The sequence below is a fragment of the Catharus ustulatus genome, chromosome 2 (assembly GCF_009819885.2).
Source record: "Catharus ustulatus isolate bCatUst1 chromosome 2, bCatUst1.pri.v2, whole genome shotgun sequence".
NCBI lineage: Eukaryota > Metazoa > Chordata > Aves > Passeriformes > Turdidae > Catharus > Catharus ustulatus.
In genome coordinates, this window is record NC_046222.1 from 1,352,840 (window position 1) to 1,376,889 (window position 24,050).

General features: G+C 46.7%; 1 protein-coding gene across 3 annotated transcripts in view; it reads left to right on the forward strand.

The window, feature by feature from the left end:
• GDPD5 (glycerophosphodiester phosphodiesterase domain containing 5) overlaps positions 1–24,050 on the forward strand; it is a 91,988-nt gene that overhangs the window by 23,172 nt on the left and 44,766 nt on the right. For 2 of the 3 annotated variants that reach the window (XM_033052145.1, XM_033052147.1), the window contains exon 2: positions 14,740–14,914. In XM_033052145.1, the coding sequence (XP_032908036.1) occupies positions 14,798–14,914 (117 nt within the window). In that variant the 5' untranslated portion in view covers positions 14,740–14,797. Of the gene's footprint in view, positions 1–12,078; positions 12,174–14,739; positions 14,915–24,050 lie in introns of those variants that run through there. The other variant, XM_033052146.1, reaches the window with a different exon arrangement.

Consider the following 24,050-nt stretch of genomic DNA (forward strand, 5'->3'; position numbering starts at 1 on the left):
AGACTGAGTGATTTTTCCAGAGGGTGGTGGCAAGACAGACCTGCTGCACGATTCTGGTCCTTCTCCATCTGTGGAGGTGATTTTTGATTTGGGCTTTTGTGGTTAAATCCCCCAGAGGCTTCATGTGCATTACTGTCAGTGTGAAATAAAGCAAATTGTGTGGTCTGAAGGCAGGTGGATGGGTAAAAGTGACAGAATTGCTGTGACACAATCATTATTTCAATGCATTTCCACTTTATTTTTAAAGTAGTACTTTAAAAGTATTTTTAAATACTTCACTGAGATTTTGCTTTGTGTTTTTTTATAACAAGTACATGTTTTTATCTAAAAATTCTCTTTTCCTGAGGAGATTTCAGGCTGTTTCTGCTGTGTGTGCTTTGTGCTGGTGGAGCTGCCACCTGGATCTGTCTGAGGCTTGTGCAAAGAGCAGGAATTGTCATGACTGTTCCCTCTGTGCCCCCTTGAGCTGCCAAAAACTGTCAGCAGCTCTGAGGGGGATGTGCACAGGGATGATCTTTTGGGAGTTGAGCTTTTCCCCGTCCTGCCTTTGCTGTTTGATCTCTTTCCTTGGGGCTTTGGTGTGTTCAAGCCTTGACAGTGGGAAGGCTGAGTGGAAGTAAACAGAAGGTTGAGTCTTTTTCAAGTTAAATCCAAATTTTTGGGCTTAACTTCTAAGTTAAACCCTGTTTTTAATTTGGATTAACTTTATTGGAGGGTAGATTTGGGAGATGCAGTGAAATCACTTGATTTCTTTGTTTCCTCCTGTACCTGCTGTTTGCATTAATCCTGTGGATGTCCTGTTATTCCCCTTGGATTTTGGGCTGTATTATTCCTGTCTCCATTGTATGTTCCTGGTTTTGGTGACCAAAATGGGGAGCTGACTGTTGTTTTTGGAAATGTGGGATGTGGCTGGAATCCCTGGATCATGCTGTGGTCAAACCAGAGTGCTGCAAAAGTCTTGTTATCCTTCACTGACATTCCTGTCTCCATGAAGAGCTTTTCTTGGGCTGTGCTGTATCTGACCTGCTCTTCACCTCCAGGTGGGGTTTAACCAGTTATCCTCTGCCTTAAACTAAATCTAGACCTGAACCTGCCATCCTCTGCCTGGATCTGGGATCTCCTGTCTGTGGGTAACAACAGGCAAAAATGCTGGAGCTGCTGTGTGGTGAAGCCTTGGCCACCTTGTGCTTATCTCATGAGCAGAATTTCAAAGCCCAGCAAGATGAAAATGCACAATGAAACCTTTTCTGTCTCTAGGACCTGATTTTAGCAGGAAATCGATGTGAGCTTTGGCTTCCTTGTGCAGTCTTGTTCTTGTAAGTGAGGGGATGATGAATGGGTGTCAGCTCAGCTCCTAGCAGGTAATAAGTGGAGCTGGAAATCCTTTGGACTAATAAACTACCCTGTAACTTAAAGCAAAAATTCAGGCTTGTCAGAATACAAAGATGGGGATGATCCTGAACACAATTTATGGATTCTGAAAGTGACTTCTGGCTGCCAAACTAAAAATAAAGAGCTCAGTGGTGAGAAACTCTTGTGGAGAGCATTATGCCCCATGATGGAGGAGAAAAAACTGTAATAATGAAAAAATATAAATAAAAATATGAATATAATCCTGGATCTCCACCCTTCTCTCCTTATCTTGATGAAGAATCCCATTATTCTGCATCTTGTCCTGCTCCTGAAGTCTCTGACCGGGGAACAGGAACTGGGGAAGCTGAGGTGAGAGCAGGGTTGGGATTTCCCAGCTTGAGGGTCAGATCAGCTCTTTTGATCTTACTCCAGAAGAAAGCAAAAGTGTTTCCCTGGCCTAACCACTGGCTGTTCCTGTCTGAAAGCTGAGCAGCCTTTTCTTTTTTGGAAACTTTCCCAGAGAAGAACCTCAAGCCCGTGGTTTGTGGTGTGGAGAGACTAAAGCGAGGTTGGAAGTTTTAAACAGGTTCATGGAAGGGTTTGGGTTGGAAGGGAACTTCGAGATCATCCAGTGCCAACCCTGCCATGGCAGGGACACCTTCCATTATCCCAGGCTGCTCCAAGCCCTGTCCAGCCTGGCCTTGGGCACTGCCAGGGATCCAGGGGCAGCCACAGCTTCTCTGGGCACCCTGTGCCAGCCCCTCACCACCCTCACAGCCAGGAATTCCTTCTCAATATCCCATACATCCCTGCCCTCTGGCAGTGGAAGCCATTCCCTGTGTTCTGTCCCTCCATGCCTTGTCCCCAGTCCTTCTCCAGCTCTCCTGGAGCCCCTTCAGGCCCTGGAAGGGCTCTGAGCTCTCCCTGGAGCCTTCTCCTGTCCAGGTGAGCACCCCCAGCTCTCCCAGCCTGGCTCCAGCCCTGGAGCATCTCCTCTGTACCTCTTTCCTGGCATCCACCTTTGCTGGAATTTTGGGATTGTTGGATTGGTTGAGCTTTCTCCAGCACAGGAGTTTCATGGTGTGACCTCCAGCAGCTGTGCTGTGGTGTTGGCTGGATGTGGGGCTGGGATCAGCCACATTAGTTGGGGAGAAAACATTCAAAAGCTGGTGTTTAAAATGCCTTTTGTTGAAATGATGGAGATATTGAAGAGGAATCGCTCTCAAATCCCTGCAAAACCTGAGCTGCCTGTTGCAGGGAGAGACTTCTGGAGCTGTGGCTTCACACCTGGGGGCTGAGCAGGTGTTGGGTGGCAGAGGTGACCTGGTGTGGGGGTGGAAATGTCCTTAAGCTGTGAAACAGCCTCCTGAGAGACGGAGCCAGACGAGACACGGAGCCGCCTCCGCGCTCCGCGGGGGTTTTGTGAAGCCCGACAGATTTGGGGACCCAATCGTGGGTGGTGTGTGAGGAAAGCACTTGGGTAACATCCCTGGAATAGAAACTCAGCCCTGCTGCTGGAAGCAGGTGGTGTCAGCTGTCTGCCAAAACAAAAAGGGAAGGTTTCTTTAGGGCTTCAGTCAGTCCACACAAACTGGCACAAAAAAAAAAAAAAGAGAAATTTTGAATTCCTTAGGAGCTTGGCAGAAGGGTGAACAGAAAACAAGTCCATTTGAGAATACCTGGAATTGTAGAGGATTTTACTGGAAATACTGGGACAGTGTGTTTTTAGCTCAGTGAACATGTCCTCCCCCTCTAAGTACTGCTTAGGATGAGCCAAGCCAGGGGCTGAGGACCTGAAGTCTCACAGGTTCCTCAGAAACTTGCAGTTGCTGAAGAGAGAAATGAACCTTCTTGGAAAGCAGCATGGCCCAAGCCCCCCAGCTTGCTGGGATGTGTAAAATTCCCTTAGAATCTGGAATTGAATAGCCAGGATTAAAGAGGGAGGAGATGGTGACTTGCAGCAGTTTGGCCAAGTGATTCCTGCTTCTAAAGGGTCACAGAATAAATAGTTCAGCTTGGGAGGGAGCTCAGGAATAACCTTGGAACTTGGATCCTGTGGGTTGCCAGAGCCTGGTGTGATGTTGAAGGATGTGCAGGCTGACTCCAGAAGTACTGGATGGAGGATGAGCAGGAACCACCACACCCCCACTCTGCATCAAAAGAGTGTGAGCCGAGGGGTCTGAGCCTGTGGATACACAAAATTAAATCAAGAATTGGTTAAAAAAAGTGTTTTCTAGCAGTTGCAAAGTTTTCTCCCCTTAGAGATAAAAATAATAAAATCACAGCCTGCTTGGGTAAATGCTGTGACCTAATGCTTCAAATAATGGTTTTGGAAGGTGAAAGGTGTGGTTTCTGTCTCTGAAATAAGGAGTTTCAGTAAGGCTGGGGTTGGTAAAGGTCTGGAAGAGGTGCTGATCATGCCAGGATTGAGGTCAGGGAGGAAAGTGCCTCCTTCCCCTTGTAACCCTGGAGGACTCTTACATAACTGTTCTAAACCAGCTTAAGAGAGAGCTGGGATGGGGAGGGGAAATAAAAAAAGCACACTGGTGAAAGATTGCTGATAAACCCAGAGAATCCAAAAATAGCATCAGGCTCCAGGGAGTGAAGGAGAACCTGCTGGAGGTAATAATCAGGAGTTTGACAGAAATTCAAGGGAATCACATGAGCCCTGAGCCAGACAAACCCTAATCTTGATGTGAGGATAGCTGTGATGTTTATAAATTATGTCCTGGCTGGGGAGGACAAAAACAACTCCACAAGTTCTGGCCAAGCCTCAGCTAGACCAGGATGCTCCCATCCCAGGGGTGCAGGGGAAATGGGAGGCCTGGCACTGGATGCAGTGGTGAAGCAGAAGGAATGTTCAGATTTAGAGGATCATGGAATGGGGTGGGTTGGAGCAGACCTTAAAACCATCTTCTTTCAACCAGATCCTTTTTTGTATCTTTGGCTAGACCAGGGTTGCTCCAAGTCCATCTTGCCCTTGAAGACTTCCATGGATTCCTCTCTTCAGTTGAAAATGGACAAAGAGCTACACTGCCAGATTTGGGAACAATGACTTGACTCTCCCCTCTTTCCCAATTGCCTTTCTCTTTTTCCCCCACTTCCTTATGACAGATTCACCTGGTGATTTTTGTGCCATTTCCTTCTGCTTTCATGTAGAAAAAAAGAGATTCCTTCTATTTTCTGCACCCAGTTATGCTTTACTAGTCTGGAAATTTTCACTTTTTCAGGAAAATGAAAACCCCTCCACCTCTCTATCTTTCATTTCTCAATTTCCTGGCCATCTCTTTTCCTGTGGAATTCTGCTTTGTCCAGTCTGGATACTGGTGGCTTTAAACCCTGGTGTACTCATCCAGGGAACAGCAATTTTAAAGTTGATTTGCCCTTGAGTTTCAGTAATGTCTAAGAACTGTTCCAGCAAAAAGAAGGATATTACTGGTGTTCTTTTTTGTTTCCTTTGGGTTTGGTTTTGCTGTTGTTTTTGTTTATTTGGGTTTGTTTGTTGTTGTTTTATTTGCTTCTAATGCTTATATAGCCTAATCCTGAAATTTCTTGCTGAAATTTCCCACTTGCAGCAATCTTTTTTTGGGTATTTGGTGCTCTCTCTTAATTTGATGAACATCCCCGTATTTTTCAGGACCTTTTCAGTCTGTTCAAAACAGTGGCAGGAACTGGCTTGGCCAGCGAATTATTGAGTGTGAAGTCAATTATTCAACGCTCTTGATGTTTTCCTACTTAACCAAAAAATATTTACTCAAGAGCAAGTGCAGTCTGGTTTCTTTGGGACTTATTTCTAATCTTTAATCTTCCCACTTCCATCCTTTCCCCTCTCCAGCTGTACTTGCTGATTAGTCTTTGACAGCAGGCTGGGCTAGAACTGCTCTTCCTTTGGGGGGAGGTTTATTTGATCTTTCCTCACCCAGCAGCAACTCTTGGCGAGCATTCCAGCTGGGCTGGAAGAGGCTGGAGCTCCAGGGAATCGCTGCCTGGGGAGGGAAGGAAAGGTAGGAGAAAGCAAGGAATGGGAACAGAGGCACTTGTGCAATCCCACTGTGTTTTGGTAGGAAAATAAGCTGGAAATAAAGATATCTTGGCTCATGGAGGGAAAGCTGCTTGTCTCCTACCCAGACACTAGTTGCTCTCGAGGCAGGATCTTAATCTGATGGGATGAAAACCCAGAGTGGCTTTCTGGAAGTGGGATAAAAGCCATTTAATCCTGGAAATGCTGTGTTTGTGTGCAGCTGGCTTGCCCTTTCAAGTTCCATGGGCTAATTTTCCTGGGAATCTTTTAACTGTGTATGAGACTAACAACAATAATACTAGCTTTTCTGTGGGAGTTCTGTGCTCTGGGAAGTTCTTCTGTTCTTCTCTGCTTCCCTGTGTGGCTGCTTTTTGGTCTGTATTCCAGGTGGGAGATGCCTGACCCAGCTGGGCAGGGGGTTCTGTCTTCAGAGCAAGTGTTGCCTTGAAAATTTCATTTTTCTCATGCTTGCCTAGGGCTGACTAATCAAAATATGTTCAGGAAGCCTTTTTCTGGAGTTCTTGGCTTGTGTGGTGCTCGAAGATCTGCCTTGAGTGGTGTCCTGGTCTCCTGGTGCCGTGGATGTGTCTCTGGGATGAACAGGGAAGGTCATTGAGTGGATGGATGTGTTCCCTGTGGTCAGCCTCACTGACTGAGGGGTGTTTGCATAGCTAGTGTTGATCCAGTTCTGCTGAGCACCCTGCCATGCTCCATGTCTCTTGGGTATTTGTTTTTGCTCCTCTGACATCACAGAGCTACTTAAAAAAAATGAACTTCCAGCTTGTCCTTTTTCCTAGGCCTTTTCCTAGAAAGCTTGGAGTGCTGCAGAGAAGGAGACAGAAATGCTGTTGCATCCTGGCCTCTGGGCTCCTGTGGGATTTAGCTGCTCCAGATGTTTGGATAAACTGCTCTGGGCTGGAAGCAATTCCCACCAAAATGCTATGGATTAATGGACCCTTGGGGGTCTTGCCTCATTCGTGTTCTCTGGAGCACGGGGCTGAGGGTCATAAATCATGACCTCAATGGGATGAGTGCTTTGAGGAATCCCAGCTGGAGAGAGCTTTGTGCCAGCATCTCCAACCCCCAGGCCCATCCTAACCCCCCAAAGGTTTGTTTTGGATACCTTTGATGCCAATCCCAGAATGGTTTGGGCTGGAGGGGACCTTAAAACTCGCCCAGTCCCACCCCTGCCATGGGCAGGGACAACTTCCACTATCCCAGGCTGCTCCAAACCCATCCAAGCTTGAACAATTCCAAGACTGGGGCAGCCACAGCTTCTCTGGGCAGCCTGTGAGAGGACATGAGCACCTTACAGATGTCTGCAGGTGTCCCTGTGTCACTCTAACCCTGGTTATATTGACAACATCATTTTGCTGGTAATGTGCCAGTGGTGACTGTCTGGAAGAGTTCACTGGTGCTGGAAAAAGGGCACCAGGACACCGTGAGTTAATGCTCAGAGAATCAATGCTCATCCTGTTAAAAGGTCTCAAAAATGACTGAAAGCACTTGGGCTAATAGGCCTTGGGTTTGCATCACTAAATGAGTTTGTGAATCCCTCATGACTGGGCCTTTCCATAAGGAAAACAAGATAGGAGCTGATGTAGCTGGCAGGTGGAGCCTTGTTTTTGTGTTTTCAGAGCAGGACTGTCCAGGCAGGAGCTGGAAATGTCTGTGAGCCTCCTCTGCTCACTCTGGGACTGACCCTGAGGATGGAGGGCGGGTCCCTTCCTGACTTCACCCTCTCCCCATCCCTCCTAGTGTCAGGGTGACCTTAGCCTGCATGTGGAGATGCTTTTGGGAAAGCAAGGAGCATTTAAGACTGATGCAACTGCTTGCCAGGTCACTTAAGAAAATTCCTTTCTCCTGAAAGATTTATGCTGCAGTGAACAGAGTAAAATCCTTTTGGCCCTAATCACGTCTTCCTAAAGATCAACACCAGCTTTTGACAGGATACAGGAATCCCAGTCAAGAGAGGCATTTACCTGGAGCTGAGTGACTCTGCAATGGGGGGGCTGTAACCTGTCTCTGGTTACCCATTTGTTTCCTTGGATGCAGTTTTCCTTTTCCTCATGACAGGGAAACTCTCCTGTCTGAGGGATAAAGTGCATGTTGGTCTTACTCTGGCAGAAATCAAATCTCTTCTGTGCCACAGGGGTGGAGGAGGGGTGGGGGGATGCATACATCTCATTTTTTCAATATCATTTTTGTTTCCATGTTTTTCAAGTGATCACAGTGCTCTGGTGGAGGTGATGAAAAGCAGATTTGCATCTTGAACCTCTCCTGGTCTTCATCAGTTACCTCATGGACCCTAAAACTCACCCATTTCCACACTCTGCCATGGGCACGGACACCCACTATCCCAGGCTGCTCAGGAAGGCAAAGCAAGATTTTCTTCTTTATTTATTTAGCTCCTCTGCTGCTTAAGAATTCTTTTTTTCCTAGTGAATAATGTCTCCTGCAGCCACATGGAAGGAATCAATCATAGGAAATAGCAAGCTTGTAATCCATTTAACAGGACTTTCCACCTCTCATTAAGCCAGAGACATTCATGGCTAATTCTCTGGGTAGCAGTTGCACAGCAGATGTGCAGGGCATCGATTGGGAAATGAGTCTTGCTGGTTTTGTTTTCCTTTTCTCCCCCCTCCCTTACTGTTTCCATTGAAGTGTGTGCAGTGGGTGTGGAGGCACTTGGCTCCCTCTCAGATGAGCGTTCCTGGGGTTGTTGGTGCATTTTCTTTTCCTGCTGGCTGGCAGGGGCTGTGTCTGAGGGAGGGCAGAGGGGTCTCAGCAGCGATGTGGGACCCTGCTGGCTGCTCCAGCTGCTGGCACCTTGCAGGGAGGGTGAAACCTGGCAGGGCCAGCTGACATCATCCATGGGGAGCTCTTCAGGACTGTTTTGGAAAGGGAAAGCCAGGAGAGGGAGGAATGCTTGTCTGAAGAGGAAGCCAGGGTGTGCATGTTCAAACCCAGCTCTGTTTCCACCTAATTTCTCACATAAACATGCTGCTAATGGGTAAGGCTTGGTGAGCATTGCAAAGCTCCTGGAGTCTGTGGAGAGGAAAAACCTTCTTTAACCTTTTTAATTCTTCAGTTGCTTATTATAATTCCTTGTTGGTGCATGGGTTTTGTTTAGCATCCAGCTGTGCTGTCCTCATCCAGCTGTGTTGTCTTCTCATTCTTTCTGTGATGGTTTTTCCTGGCTTTTTCTCACCTGGGCTGTCTCTCTTGAGCCCTGCTGATGTGGTGTCATCACCCAGACCACACCAGCATCCCAGGATGTTCTCTGTCAGAGGCTCTTCAGGCAGCAAGCCTGAGCATGGGGTCTCTTACTCAGGACACTCCCTTCCCATCCCTCTTGTCCCAGACCAGCTTGGTGCTTTCCTGCCTGTCCCTTTGGTTTGTGGCTCAGATTCCCTCCACTTCCCTGTCTTCTGCCAAGATCAACATCAACAGCTCTGTCTGGCTCCTGGTGGTGTCTCACCTCACCTTGGCTGCTATTTTAGGTTTTTAGCTGTTGAACTGCTGGGTTCTTGTGCTGCTCTGAATGTTCTGGGATGCTGACTGCACCAGACATGGACTTGGAGAGGTGGAAAGGTTGGACTTCCTCTGCCAAAAAAGTTATTTCACATGCTTTGGGCTGCTTAATACTTCTCTTTGCTGCTTCTAAAAGCCAAGAGCCTCATTAGACTTCAAGATATGAGAAATTCACACATTGTTGCACATCTCTCCACCAGCCCCCAGAAGATGAAGCTCTTTTTATACTCAGGTTGCCAGAAATTCTTTGGCAGAGGGGACCTGAAATGTTCCATATTTTTCCTCATGTCCTACCTGTGCTTTGCTGCTTGGGGTTCCTTCAGAGCCTGCTTGTGGATTCACCTGATTTTTTGTATCTGCAGCAGAGTTTGGGTTTTCAGAGCCATGACAACACCTTGACCTGCAAGGTTCATGCAGAAAGCAGAGATTGTGTTTAATTATTGCTCTGCCAGAAGTTTATACAGGTTTTTCCTGTGCCCTGCTCCTCTTCTTCCACCCTTTCAAAGTTCCAGGCACCCATTCCTGCCTCAGTTTGTGGAAAACATTAAGAAGCTCTGTTGCAGAGGGCGTTAGTCCGTCCTGTGCTTATTTATTTAGGGAGATTAAAGTCTAAGTTTTTCTTTTGTAATCCCTTTGAAGTATTTATCTTTTGAAGTCTGAATTTTCATTAACTGGAAGTGTACAACCCCCCAAACTACGCACTGCCCTAGTTTTAAAGCTGTAATTTTTTTTACAGAAAACATTTAAGAACAATAAACAACAGGTCAGACCCTCAGGGGCTCCACCTCAACCAGATCCTATTTAGGATGTGTCTGTTTGGGTCATCCCCTGCCACTTTGGGCAATCAAAGTGGCTCTGCAGGCTCTCCCTTGGTTGGGATGTAGCCATGGATTTTGGGATCTCAGGAGTGTTCCCCTTCTGAGTGCTCTGCCAGACCAACACACGGCCTGTAGATCTTTCAGTTTTTTAATTTGTATTCCTCCCACTCTTATTTTCTGGCACTGAGGCAGCAGCACTCAGCTTTAAGGACAAGGATGTTGTGTGGGAGACCTCTGAACCAACCTGATTTCCAGAGTGGGGAATAATTCTGCTGGGAAGAATAACCCTGCTGGGTCATCAGAGGGGTCAGTGCCTGGGCATCCTCCATCCCCAGAATGAATCACCTGAGGCTGTTTTATACCTTTGGGGTGTCCCATTCCTGCCTTGAAATGAAATCTTGGATCTTGCAAGCTGAGATGCTTTGGGTTTGTGCCAGCAAAATGTGGAAAATGGTGCTCAGTGTGTGTGTATGTGCATCTCAATTTCCTCCCATGGGAGTGGCCAGAGCAAACAGCCCTCAGTAATAGCTTGTTATTAAACAGATGGGGATATTGACCCTCTTCCATTTCCATTTTCCAAGTCGGGGAAAATGAAATTGCATTACTTTGGCTTGGATAAGTTCAGTGTATTAATAAAAAAAATGTATATGAAAATCAATGGAGAGTGCATGCAAATCCCAAGAATTTAGATAATTTATATGATTTCAGACTTGGCTGAGCAATAGAGATTTCTCTTCTATTTTCCCTTTTTTTTTTTTTGTGCACAGAGCTGTATTTTGCTCTGGAATAGCTTAATTTTTTAGGAAGTATTTCAGGAAAATCAAGATTTTCCAGTGTAATTAGGGAAACAGCTGACAAGCAGCCTTACAAGCATATCAATAGGGGTAATTGATTATCAGGGATGTTCTCACCTAATTGGCATAAGAAATTATTTGCTTAACAAGGTTTTAAGCATAATTAGATTGATACAACTTTTAGTAGAGATGGAGATGTTGAATTTACAGAGATTCTTGATAAACAGTGATCCCAGGAGTCACCAAGAGGAAGAACACTTCTTTTAATATGGAAATCAGTAGAATCTGTCAAGCCTCTTTTTAAAATGAGCTAATGTAAAAGATTAACCTCAAAAATGAATCTCTAATGTTTATTTGTGTTGCAGGTGGGATGAGCTTCCTTGGGCCTGAATTTTGGGAGATGGGAGCCTGTGTGCTCAGGGCTTGCTTTGGGTTAATGGTTGGACCTCATTATCTTAGAGGACTTCTCCAGCCTTAATGATTCTGTGATTTCATTATTCATAAGCCTCCATCAAAGCATCCTTGGCTGTGTTTTGGGTTATCTTTTGGATGTGCTGATCCAAACCATCCTGAGCAAACTGTGGTGGGTGTTCGGAGCAGGACAGTCCATGGTGTGTGGCTGGAAGCGCAGTAAGGCTGCTTGTCCCTGGGCTTTTAAAAACCACTGAATATCCTGAGCTGGAAGGGACCCACAGGATCATTGAATCCAAGTCCTGGCCCTGCACACAGCTCCCTGTTCCCTGGGTCCTGTCCCTGAGAGCAGAGATCAGTGCCTGCCCCTCCTCTCCCTCTTATGTGGAAGTTGTGCCTGCAGTGATGTCTCCCCTCAGTCTCCTTGAAGGGGGATCAAAGGGGAGGGCTTGGACTGCAGCAAGCCTTGGGAGAGGCTGTTAAACCTGTTCCTCTGAAGCTTCATCCCCAGTATTTACTCAGAGCACTTCAGGACTTGTGCTGTTGCTCTTCCCCTCACTAAAATGAGGGCACTGAGATGCTTTAGTCATTGGTCTTAATTGCTGCCTTCCCTCTCCAGTCCAGGTTTCTGAATATTGCCCTGAGACTACAGGGGTGGAGCAGTTAACTCAGAGAGACAAAAATCAAAAATTTTTAGGCCAGATCTCCCCAGTGAGCTTCACTTTTAAGTTTGCTTCTCCAATTTTTTTTTCTCTCCTCCAAAGCTGTTTGGAAAGGAATAATGTGTAACTGATACCTCCACTTCAGTATCTCCAAAGTGCAGTGTGTGCTAATTAGGCATCCTGGAGCCTTTGGAAAATGCTCCCATTGTATTTGCAGATGGAATCTACCCTGCTCCCCCTTTTTAGACAAGTGAGCTGGTTATTCAGCTCTGAGAAGCTCACAGCCCTTGGCAGATGATGCATTTTGAAAGTAAAGGTTGAGAGCATGAGTGGGTTTGTGTTTTCTATTTTGTTTCTTTTCCCCCCTCCCTCCTGGTGCACGTTGCTGGATTTGAATAATTAATGCCTGTTGTCTTGCTTCCTGTTTTCATTTCTGTATGTAATGCTAACCAGCAGTGGGCTGAATCATTCATAGGCTGCTTTCTCCACCTCGACAGCTGGAGATGTCATGGGAACAGTGGTGCTGAGGTGCTGCAGACTTTCTGCTGCTCCCTTAACTCCATTTCTGGAAGCAGGAGCAGTAAGTATTGAGTCCATGCTCGTGGCCAGGCGAGGCTCTCTGGGCAGGTGGTGTCAGTGTGGTTTCTCTCCCTGTAGCTCCTGTTACTGCTCAGGTGTCCCTGCGTGTGGAGGGGAGGGTGGGTGCTGCATTTTGTCCTTTCCCATCTGTTTTGGGCTTGTATGGATCTGGTTGTGATGTTCATAGAGAAGAAGGAATGATTTTAGGCTTGTTGGTTGCGCCTCATGCAATTACACTGTATTTAGGAATGGATTTTGTAAAACTCATCTTGGGGTTTTTTTGTCATTGTGCTTTTTCTGAGCTTTTGTGGAGAGCAGCCTGGAATTCTGGGTTCCCACAGAACCTGTCTTTGCAGTGAGAGGAACCAGGCTGGGAGCTTCACTTGGTGCTTTATAGAGCCTTTTCAGCTGTCTTTTCCCTTGGACACTGCCAGGGGTCCAGGGGCAGCCACAGCTCCTCTGGGGAACCTGTGCCAGGGCCTGCCCACCCTCCTGGGAAAGGATTTCTCTCCTATCAAATCGACACAATTCTTGCAAGTGATCAAATGAAGTACCCAGTGAAAGCTTTTGTGGATGGAGGTGGCCTGTCTGCCCTCATGTCTTGCATGGCTAAAGCAGAAAGAGGTGGAAATCAGGAGAGATGCTGTCCTTTGCAGAAGAATTTGTACAGGATTACCTGGAACAACTGTAGCCTTCTAGATTTTCAGGGTGGGAATAAGGGATTTGGCTGGAGAATTGTTAATAGGCTGTGAGTGACTTTTACATCTTGCACAGATCCCCCAGCATCTTGTACTTCACTCCACACTTGGAATGTTCAGGGCAGAGGGGATGGCTTTGCCCAAGACCTTTAAATAACCTCCAGTTTTGCACATCCTCAGTGTTTCTGTCCCATTGTGACAGTTTTTTGTGCCTCTGGTGGGAAGGCAGAGGGGGAGGGATGCTCTTGAAGCTGAAGATGGGAGGCAACTTGAGCAGTGACTAATGCTGAGCTTTATAAATAACAAGAGGAGAGGTGAAATGTGGGCAGGGAGGTGACCTCGACACGAGGTCATGGAGGTGGCACAGCTGGGCTGGGAGGGCACGGGGGGACACGATCAGCAAACAGCTCTGGTGCCAGGCTGGCTGTGTCTGTGCCTCTGTCCTGCTTGTCATCCCCTCAGGGATGAGCAGAGCCACGTGGGGAGCTGGGCTGGCCACACATGGATGTGAGCTGTGCTCACCTCGTGTCCCCTGCTTGGGTCAGCGCCCTGAGCAGCACAGGGAGCTCTGCTGGGAGCACAAAGCTGCCTCTGTGTCTGGGCCAGAGGAAGGCACAGGGCTCTGGGGACAGCAGGGTGACAGGCTGCTGGGTTTGAAGCCACAACCACCTCCTGCCTCGGGGATGCTGAGTCCTGATGAGAGCATCAGGGCAAGGCTGTCCTGGCTGTCAGCACGGAGCGTGAATGGACACAGACATGGGCAGGAGCTGGGAGGGGTGAGCTCTCCGTGTCCCTGCTGTCATTTCTAGACTCCACCACTCCCTTGTGCATCAGCTGGTTTGGAAAATACAGCCAGCCCTGCTTTTGGAGGCTTCCTTCTGTGGGATGTGGTTTATCTCCCTAAGCCCAGGCTTTGCTGATGCCAGTGAGGATGTTGCTGCTCAGCTGTCACAGCTTTTCCCAAGCCCTGAGCCCTGGGAATGCCACATGTAAGGAAGCAAAGCGTTTCCCCAGGAGAGGGTAGGATTTACTGCCCACACACAAGTCTGCACTCTTGGGAAAGGTGTGCAAGCCCAGCTGCTGTCAGACTCCACTCCAGCCCCCTGATGATGCACACAGCGGCAGTGTGTGGGGCTTGGGTGCACACCTGTGCTGCAGGGAGCTGTGGAAAAGCTGTGGGATTGAGCACAGCATCCAGCTCTGCATCCCTGGGAGTGCTTGAGAGGTTTATAATAGGAAAAGGGTAATGCCTATGTTATATATTGTGTATATGCACACTGTATTCTATTGTCCTGCACAGGGCCAGAAGTTTGATCCTTTTTATTTTTTTGATGCCTTCCAGCTAAGGATAGTCCCTGACTCCTGTCGTGCCCCTTCTGCAGGAGGCATGGAAGTGTTTATTCCTCATCTGGCACTGTTTTGCAGGCTCCATGGGATGCTTTAGCTTGGCTCAGCTTCAGCTTTGTGGAGGTCTCTGAATCGATTTTCAGGTTGTTCTTGCAGCAGCTCTGTCTCTTTACACCTCAGTCATTCATAAAAACCCAATCACCTGGGCTGCAGATCATCATCCTGCTGCTTTTGTCTGCACGTGGCTTTCCCAGCAGATAACTCCCGCGAACACGTTTGCTTTTGGTGGTGTGGGAGAAGCTGCACAAGGAAATAAAACTTGCAAACTAATTAAACTTCTTGGTCTCGTCGAGTAAGGAGTGGGAGATGTTGGCAGGGCTGGGAATAGATGTGATTCTCATCCCTCCTCTCAGTAGCCAGAGGACACGGTTAATTATTAAATTGCTTGTTAATGTATTGAAATATCGCTCGGGATTTTAATTTCCTTTTGTTATTGTCGTCGTTTTCTCTCCTCTGCCTCAGGGCGCTCCCAGGAGCTGATGGATCTGTGGTAGCTGGCTCTGGAGGGGCTGGAAGGAGCATGGTTAAACACCAACCCCTGCAGTACTACGAGCCCCAGCTATGTCTGTCCTGTCTGACCGGGATCTACGGCTGCCGCTGGAAACGGTACCAGCGGTCACATGATGACACCACCAAGGTGAGCAGGGACAGCACCTGCCTGGTGTGTTGGCTTGTGCTCAAAGTATTAAATATTTGGGTTTTTCTCTGATTTATTGGCTTGGATGTTTGGTGGGAATTGTTGAGCAGGGCAGGAGGTCCTCCCTGTGTGGTTGATGTAGATGGGCACAGTGAGATTGGTCATGGTGCTCCAGGGGATCGAATGTCCCCAAATCTGTGGCAAAGGGGAACACTTTCCTTGTGATTTTTCATCCTTGCTCTGTGTCCTGCTGGTGCTTGCAACACCCTTGGCTGGGTATGCAGGTCCTGTGTTTGTGCAGCATCTGTGCCTTCATGGTGTGGCTTTAGTGGGCATGGTGATATTTAGTCCCAGAAGGGACTTGACGACTTGGAATTCTTTTCCAATCTTTATGATTCTGTTCTTGCATGTGACAGTGAGTTTGTAGGTAGGGGAGCAGGGTGCCCAGGGAAGCTGGGGCTGCCCCTGGATCCCCAGAAGTGTCCCAGGCAGGCTGGAGAGAGCTTGGAGCAGCCTGGGATAGTGGGAGGTGTCCCTGCCATGGCAGGGGGTGGCACTGGATGGACTTTAAGGTCCCTTCCAACCCTTCCTGGGGTTTGATGAAAGGCAGCAGAAGGTGAGAGCAAGCAGAGTGTAAATGGGAAAGCTGTTGGAGGTGACTCTTCCCTCCCCTGGGTAAATATAGATTGTAAGAGCTCTGGCAGAGAGAATCCGGGCAATGAGGCTCGACGTGCACCTCCCCTCTTGTTCTGGGCTGTGAGATAAGGTCTTGTGATGTGTTGATAGGAGAAGTGTGAAAATAATCGCTGTCAAAACCATCCTGTTACATCATCTGGGTAAGGATTTTGTTTTACTGTTCTCCTGTGCTCCCATGTTGCCTGGGATGGTTTTTTAAAACGTGCTTACAAGTTAAATTTGGGGGCTTTTACCTTCTTTAAATCTTGTTCCATCTGGAAGTGCTCCCAGGGGACCCTTTGGTTGCCTTTTGAATGCTTAATTTTGCTCTCCTATCCCTTGGCTCCTCTGTTCTGTTTTTAAGTCTATAAGCAGGGATCTTCTTGGCTCTGGAGTGCTTTTCCTCTTGGAAAAGCAGCTGTGAAGGAGCAAACAAGGCTATGTGGCAGATCCCATGCCAGAAATGCTCCTGGTTGTGAATTGCAACCATTGTTGGTGCTGCAGCTTGGCTGTGAATTGGAAAGTCACTGCTTGAGTTTGTGCAGCCTAAAACAAATTTCCTTTGGCAAAGCAGGAATGTTGGTGCTGTTTTCCCTCTGCTTTCAGCCTGGCCAGCTCACTCTGGGTGACCGCTTTGAGCCAGCAGAACATTACAGTTCTTTTCAAAAATTTAAAGAAAAGTTGCCACGAATTTTTCAGTGCTTGTGTTACCAAAAAATACCAGTGGCAGCTTTCCAAATCTGCTTGGAATTTCCATTGGTTTTTGCTAGTGCTGGAAAGGAATTTGTTGTGTTAAAAGGTGGCTGATCCAGGCTTAAAAATGTCCTGTCTGAACTGGTCTTTGTAAGTCTATGTGAGGCCTCAACTTCCACTTTGGTAAAAGTGATGGTGACAGCAGCAGAGTAGAAGAAAGCCTAAAATGAGCTGCAGGCTGTGTTGTCTGCTGTCTTGTGAAAACATCAAACTCCCCAGAATAAACAGCTTTTCACCCAAATTTGGGTCACAATCCAACTTTGCCTCCATGATATCTTCAGCTGATGCCTGTGAGTATTTGTTGTCTGAATTGTGCTGCACCTCCACAGCCAGAATTTTTATGATTCCTCTTTTTCCTTCACATGCATGCACATCAAGCTTTCTACTCCATGTTAAAAATTTACATTAAATGAGAATTTTAAGTGGTCACCTGAGTTCTAGGGTTTTTTTTGAGAGGCAACTTGCTGTAGTTGTCATTATCCTTTGCATGAAGAGAGGGGCTGAAGGCACACAGCCAATATACTCTGATCTCCTTTTAAAATTCTGAACATTTCCAAAATGATTTTTTCTTTTATGGACCCTCAGCTTTAATGGCAAGATAGCCTTTCTTTTTTCTTTTTTTAAAATTTTAATGCCTTTTAAAATGAAAGACACATGAAGGAGGAGAAATGGTCTTGCTGAGATTCAGATCATCATAATCTCTGTAGCTGGTGCGAGGAAGGAATTTCTGATCTAACCACAGCTTGTTCATCACATATTCAACCAAGGTTATTATGAAGTCAGTGCATGGAAGCATTTTTTTATTGCTTCCAAACCTCTGTTGTTTGTACACAGCAAATAACCCACTTGGAAATCATCCTGAGTGGGAGAGGGAACAAAGATTTCCTACCAAAGAAAATAGCAATGATAATTTTTTAATCTACCACCCAGTAAAAAGAAGCCACTTTTATTCACTGGCTAGGCTGAGCTATCAAAGCATGGTCTGTCTTTCCATCACAAATCTCCTAATCCTCTTCTTAATTACAAGTTGTCTGAACTGTGAGGATGTGGGAGGGGAGATGAAAGAAAATATCCAATAAAGCCTCTCCCTGCCTTTTTCTGCTGCTGCTCATGTAGCTGCAAATCTATAGATGATACCTCAGCCCCTTCCTATGAACTGGGTAGTCCCTGTCAGGATTTATGCCCTTCAAGTGAAATGTGTGTGATTCAAGATAGTCCATTTGGTTAAATGCATCACATGAGGCTTCTGGTGGCTTTTTGGGGTCCCTTTGTGCAGAGATAAATGAGGAGCTGTGATCCATCAGCATAATGAATTGCAGTGCTGTGTCTGGGCTGCGTGTATTAATTCACTCTCTGGTGAAATGCTCTTGTAATTCCCGCTTGGCCAGAGCTGGGAAATGACCTGAACAGATGATCTAAGCCACAGGCTTTGGAGCTGGGACTTTGTCAGGGCTCGTTCCCGAATGGCCAGAGGTCACTGGTCACAGAAATTGCTTGCTTTGCTGAAATCTGCTATTAGAGGATGGGTTAATTTGCTCTTTTCCGTGTGTTTTTCAGTTTGTGGGGGTTCCAGACCGTAGGCCTGAGGGCACAGGAGCTTTTAAGGGAAAGAGGCTCTTGCAAGGCTGTTTGATTTGAGGCTGGGCACTGAAGCATTGGATGCTGCGTGTTGGATGTGATCGGTGATTCAGAGCTGAGTCCCCATGAATGGATGTGTCCAATCATGTTGGCTTGATGGGCTAAATGCAGGGAAATCCAGTCATTCCATTAAATATCTGTGTTTTTTCCTTACTGTTCCTAAGGTGCCCCCCTCATTAGAAGGGCGGGACTAGATGATCTTTAAAGTTCCCTTTTAACCCAAACTGTTCTGATTCTAGGATTCTGTTTTTTCCCCATGATTCTTGGAAATGAAAGCAAAACCAGGCTGTGTTTAGGGTTTTACACATCACTTGAATACCTTTTAAAATTCCTCTTTGAGCCCTTCAGTTTACAGGGAGGCTGTGAGGTGGATGATTGTCCAGGGAAGCTGTGACAGCTGAGCCAGGCAGGAATTGCATTTGCTCTGTGTGGTGCTTTCAGACCAGACTTTGCAGAGTGTTACTGGTTTTAACTGGGAATCACATGTTTTGGCCTTCATGAAGGACCAAGATCTCTCTTAGGGTGGGATCCTGGAGTGGCAAGGAGCAGAGAAGTGTTCCAGCCTTGGGATTAACCCTAACCTGCCAAGAGCTTGCTCCTCTTTGATTTCCACGCCCTCACACAGCTCCTGGAAAGGTTGGGATGGACCTGCTTGTTCTGTGTTAAAGAGGTTCCCTATTTCAGCAAAGCTGGTTTGAAGGATGGGAAATCCCAAGTCCTGGAAACCCCAGGAAAGCCACAGTGTTGGAGCCTAATGTTGTGGTGCACCCTAAATATTGCCAGGGTGAGGATGTTTGACTAATGCTGAATTTCTGGCGTGGTCCTGATAGATGCAGAATGCCTTTGGGGGAGAGTCTGCAAAACCCATTGACTGTGGGGCCTGGGCTGGGATTATGGGCTCAGACTGGGTGATTAACATGCCCTGGGATTTATAAAGCTTTAGAGGTGTCAAAGGTTTTTTACTGCAGAGCATCTGCAAAACGTGGCTTTGGGCTCTGAACAGGCAGCACTGAACTGAGCTGTGTGTGGAGAAAGGGGCAAGAAGAGGGGGCAAGGAAGGGTTTTGGGCCATGGTCCCTTAGAGCCAGTCATGTGTTTTTAGAGATGTCTTCCCCTTGGACAGCAGGATATAGCAGTGCCCCTCGAGTCTAAGGGAAGTGGTGCAGCCACTCTTGTAAAATCTCTACTGGTTTGAATATGCTCAATCAACTCCTGGTTTGACCCCCATGGAAAAGTCTTTCCAGACCTTTGTGAGTTCCCTGTATTTTTTTTTTTTTTGACTGGGATACAATTTATTTTCTGCACAGCAGCTGTATGGTGCCAGATTTTGGGCTTGTGACTGAAACAGTCCTACAGCTATTGCTGAAGATTGTTTACACAGCATCAAGGTGCAATATTTTCTGAATTCCCTCCCAGAAGGGGAAACTGAGGCAGTTTTTCTGCTTGTTTTCCTAAACAAATGTTCTTCCTCTCAGCTGTGTAGTTGTTGTTGCAGTTAGACTTTTACAATTGAATTGTATAACTCCTTTTTCCAAAGAGGCATTGGGAGCCTGTGATCCTGTTAATCCCAGGTTAATTCATTGTCTCTCTTTTCTCAGATGTTTAGTCCTTTCCCATGTGTGGAACCATGAGTATGAATATTGAGGAGAGATGAGCAAAGTGAAATGGCATTGACATCTTGGAAGTTTGACTTGTGGGAGTCTGATGTCAGAGGTTCTCTCTCTCTGATCTTGACAGAGTAGTGAAAATTTGTGGCCCTTTTCCAGAGGAAACTTGATTTCCTCACCCAGAGGGAAGTGAATGTGACCCTGATGCCCTTGAGTTGGACTTGAGTGATTTCCTTTATATCTGGGGTTGAATTTGCCAGTCTCCTACTTCACCTCTCTGCTTTTCCAGTGTCTATCCTGAATTCCCAGGTGTCCTGGAATAGATCCAAGGACAGTTGGGCTGTGACAGAGCAGAAAATGTGGGAGAGCAACTTAGCAGTGTGTCCTTACTGGGTGGTGGTGGCTAGATGCACTGGGAGAGTGCAGGGGCCAATAGAAAAGGCTTTTTATGATCCTTTCTTTTTATCCTATCCAAGTTGAAGGTATTTTTTCCATTTCTCATAAAATTAGACTTTGTGGAAGTATTTTAAGGATGCTTGTGGTTCCAAAATGACCACAAAAATGAACGAGATAAGAAGGAAACCTGGCCCCAGTGAGAGTAAATGAATGAAATGGATGGAATGGGAAGAAGCAGAATTAGTTTGTGGTGATGATCCTTGACAAAGGTGTCCAGAGGAGCAGGGGGAAACTGGGGAAGGAGCCAGAGTGGGAGTAGATAATAGACTGGGTTGGGAAGGACCTTAAAGACCACCTAATTCCCCCTGCAACTGTCCCAGTTTACTCCAAGTCCCATCCATCCTGGCCTTGGACACTTCCAGGGATGGAACAGCCATGGCTTCTCTGGGCTCCCCACTCTCCCAGGGAACAATTCCTGCCCAATATCCCATCCTAGCCCTGCCCTCTGTCAGTGTAAAGCCATCCTGTTATTCCAGACCCTTGCCAAATCCCCCTCTCTGAAATGATGGTCAGCAGGGAAGGGAACAACCTGAAAATGTGTGAGGTGTGGCTTTCCTGGCATTGGTCACAAGCCATTTCAGCCATCTGCCAGCTTGCTGTTTCAGAGAGGACTCTGCTGCCTGGGGAGTCTGGGTGGGGATCCAAAGTGCTTGGTTCCAGGAATGCTTGTGGTTTTAGGAATTGGGAACCTCTGTGCTGCTGACACGCCTTATTAACAAAATTGATTAGCAAAGCTGAAAAATATAATGACTCTATTGGCTGTGAAGCTGATCTGTGATTTTTTTATTTACTGTCTTGTATGTTCTGGGACAGGGAACTTGGGTTTAGGAGTGTTTGGTTGCAGATTTGAGCTTTTTCTCCAGGTTATTTCCAGAAGAACTATGGCCAAGCTCCACAGTGGGATTTCAAGGGTATAACCAACAGCTGGAAGTATGCTTGTCCATGGCTGGAGCTTGTGATTGTTTTTTGGTTGTTACTCTTGGTACTCATCTCAACCTCAAAAATTATCCTAATTTTGTTTTGCCTTTGTGCTGTGTCTACAGTGAGGTGTTAAAAGAAAAGCTGATGGACTGGTCTGGACCCATCATTTCCACTTGATGTGCAGTTTTGGCAGATGCTTGATGCAGATGATGTCAGCTTGCACTTGAGAGTCAATTGACTTCAGTGAAGTCAAACGAGGCTCTTTTCCAGGGACAATTATGGAACAAAAAAAATCAAACAACTGAGCCTTTGTTTGAAGTGTGACTCTTTGAAACTGAATCAACTTTGCTTTGAGCTCTCCTGAAGCCGGTTGTAAAGTCGAGGTTGATTTTTGGGTGACAAAAAGCAGTGCAGGTGACCAACAAGTGGAGTTTGGGTGGTTGTCCAAATCATGCTCCCTGTGCCAGGGCCTGCCCACCCTCCCAGGGAACAATTCCTGCCCAATATCCCATCCAGTGATGCCTGGGGGAAGAGATGGGTGTTTCTGGTGTTGGTGGTGTCAGCTCTTCTGCTGCCCCACGCTGCTCCTTGCACCACAAAGCTCTTTCGTTCTTGCTCACTGCTGTCCCTTCGCGTTTGACATTTTTTGACGTGACTTTTTGTGGCCTTTCTGGAAAAAACCAAAGCTGGTTCCTGTAACTCAGAGCTCGCTGTGGCGCCTTGCTGGAGGCTTTGCTCACCACGCCTGGTTTGTCACCACTCAAACCACCCCACATCCTGAGCAAACCAGCCCTCTGTGACTGTGCCTCCTTGTCTGGGTCTGTTCCTTCCCCAAAACATTCAAGAGCCTCAGGTTGTATCAGAAATGGGGGTGTAGCTGAGCAGTATCTGGAAGAGATCTCTCATTTCGCTGCTTTTTTTTCCTTGAGGTTGATGCAGAATTGCTCTGTGTGTATTTGCAGGATTTAGCAGCTGTGTGCTCAAGTCTGACCAAACTATTTTGCTGCTGTTGTTTCAGCCATCAGGAATTCCTGCTTCTCCAGCCAGAAGTGAGGGATAAACAGCAAAAAGCAAAGTAGAACCTCTGATGGATCAATGTGTGCTGGGATTGAAATGCCCAAACTTTTGTGATGAGCTAACTCCAGCATTTACATTTACTCCCAGCATGGCTGATTGTTTATTTTCTTGACCTAGCACTTCACCCTTGAGATTTACAAACCAGTAATGAATAAATAAGCCAAGCTTCTGCCTCCTCTCCAGAGGGATGCTGGCTTTGGACACTCAGATCCTGCAGGGCCTTGTGGCTTCATTTGGTTTCTCTCTGGCTGTGCACTGAACCCATTTAAATCTCTCTTAGGGAAAAATAGGTAAATCCCTTCCATATGTCAAGGTTTAGAAAAATGCATGATTTCTTTGACTTGCACAAAGCATCCCCTTGTCTGGCAGATACAGGAACAAGTGCACCCTTGTTTTTGGGCAGCCAAGCCCTAACCTCATGCTGGTAAATCTGACATGCCCACTGTTTCAGGCAGGCTCTGTCGATGTCAGCTGTGCCTGTGGAGGCTGGGGAAGACCCTGATTTTATCAATTTTCCCCTTGAAAGAGAGGCACTTCAGTTTTGCCTTGCTCTAATTCTTTTTTTCATTCTAGGCCTTCAGGTCACTGGGTTGCCACCAGAGCTGGGGCAGAAAGCCTCTGGCACATTAGCCCATTCAGTGGCTTTTGTTACCAGATGTGTCTCTGCCCTCTGGACCATGCTGTGGGATAAATAAGCCTGTGTTTGGATGGGGCAGCACTCCGTGGAGCAGAATGTGAGCACTCAGGGTTTGCCAGCTGGGTCAGGCTCAGGTCGTGCTGCCCGACATCCTGTCTGTGCCTGGGCACAGGGATGGGCTTGGGAGCAGCACATCAGCTGCTCTGCTCTGCTCCTTCCTTCACTCCTGCCTGGGACTGGACACAGCTTGGATATCAGGGAGGAATCCCACTGTTCCCAGCAGTGGAAGGTGTCCTGCCCATGGCACTGATCTTGAAGGTTCCTCCCAACCCAGTGTGGGATTCTGTGAAAGACAGCTGTGGGAAAACTGAGGAGGAATGGAGGATGAAGGGCAAGGAAATGAAACAGCCCAGTAGCTCTGGATCCAATCTGATCCAATATTTGTCTGTTCTTGATTTTAATGTACTGATGTCCATCAGCTTGTCTGAAGAGTGATTGGAGAAACCTCTCCAGTTCAATAGATAAAATCTGACAAGGATCTTCCTTGGAAAGAAAGATGTTTTCTGGTGAGGGTGCTTTGGGTGGACACATGGACTTCTTAGAGAGACAAAAAGGCATTGCAGTTATTCCTGAACACACTCCCTCTGAGAAATGGAGAATTGGAGATGGTCCCAGGGACCTCCTCCCATATTCTGTATTTTCACATATTTTTTTCATTTAGGATATTGTTCAGCTGCTCTGAGTCTTTTGCAGGACTCAGGCAGAGCTTACCTGCTTGGGAGTAGAAATTAATTCAGGATCATCACCTTTTTGGCTGTATTTTTGCTGGATTTCTGCTGTTGTTGCTTAAAGATTTTTTTGTTGGTTGGTTGTTTCTGTTTATTTTGTGATGAACTGGCCCCAGATGGATAAGTAAAAAATTGCTCTTCCTGCTTTCTTTGAGTTGGACAGCTTATGATTGTGGAATGTGGGAATTAATTTGAAAGACAAGTGGTTCTGAAGTTATAGTTAATTTTCACCAACAGCAGCTATTGAAAACTGGGGTTGCCACCACTTCAATCTTTATTACTTGTCTTGTGATGGAAGGATTTAGGGATGGGGCCAGTCTGCCCTCTGCAAATATATTAAACTAGATGGGAGGTGGCTTGGTGTTTTGTATAAAAAGAAAAAGAGAAAATCAAATAAAAAGAATCCTTCTGCTCAGCCTGGGCTGAAATGGCAGCCAAAAAATTTCAAGCTATTTCTGCTTTTATTTTGGCATCTTAGTACCACTTTCACTGGGATGAGCCCACAGGGCTGAACAAAGGAATAGCTGGAAAATTAATTTCTTTGGGATTGAAGACAAATTCTGCTCAGAGTTGTCTTTTGCTGG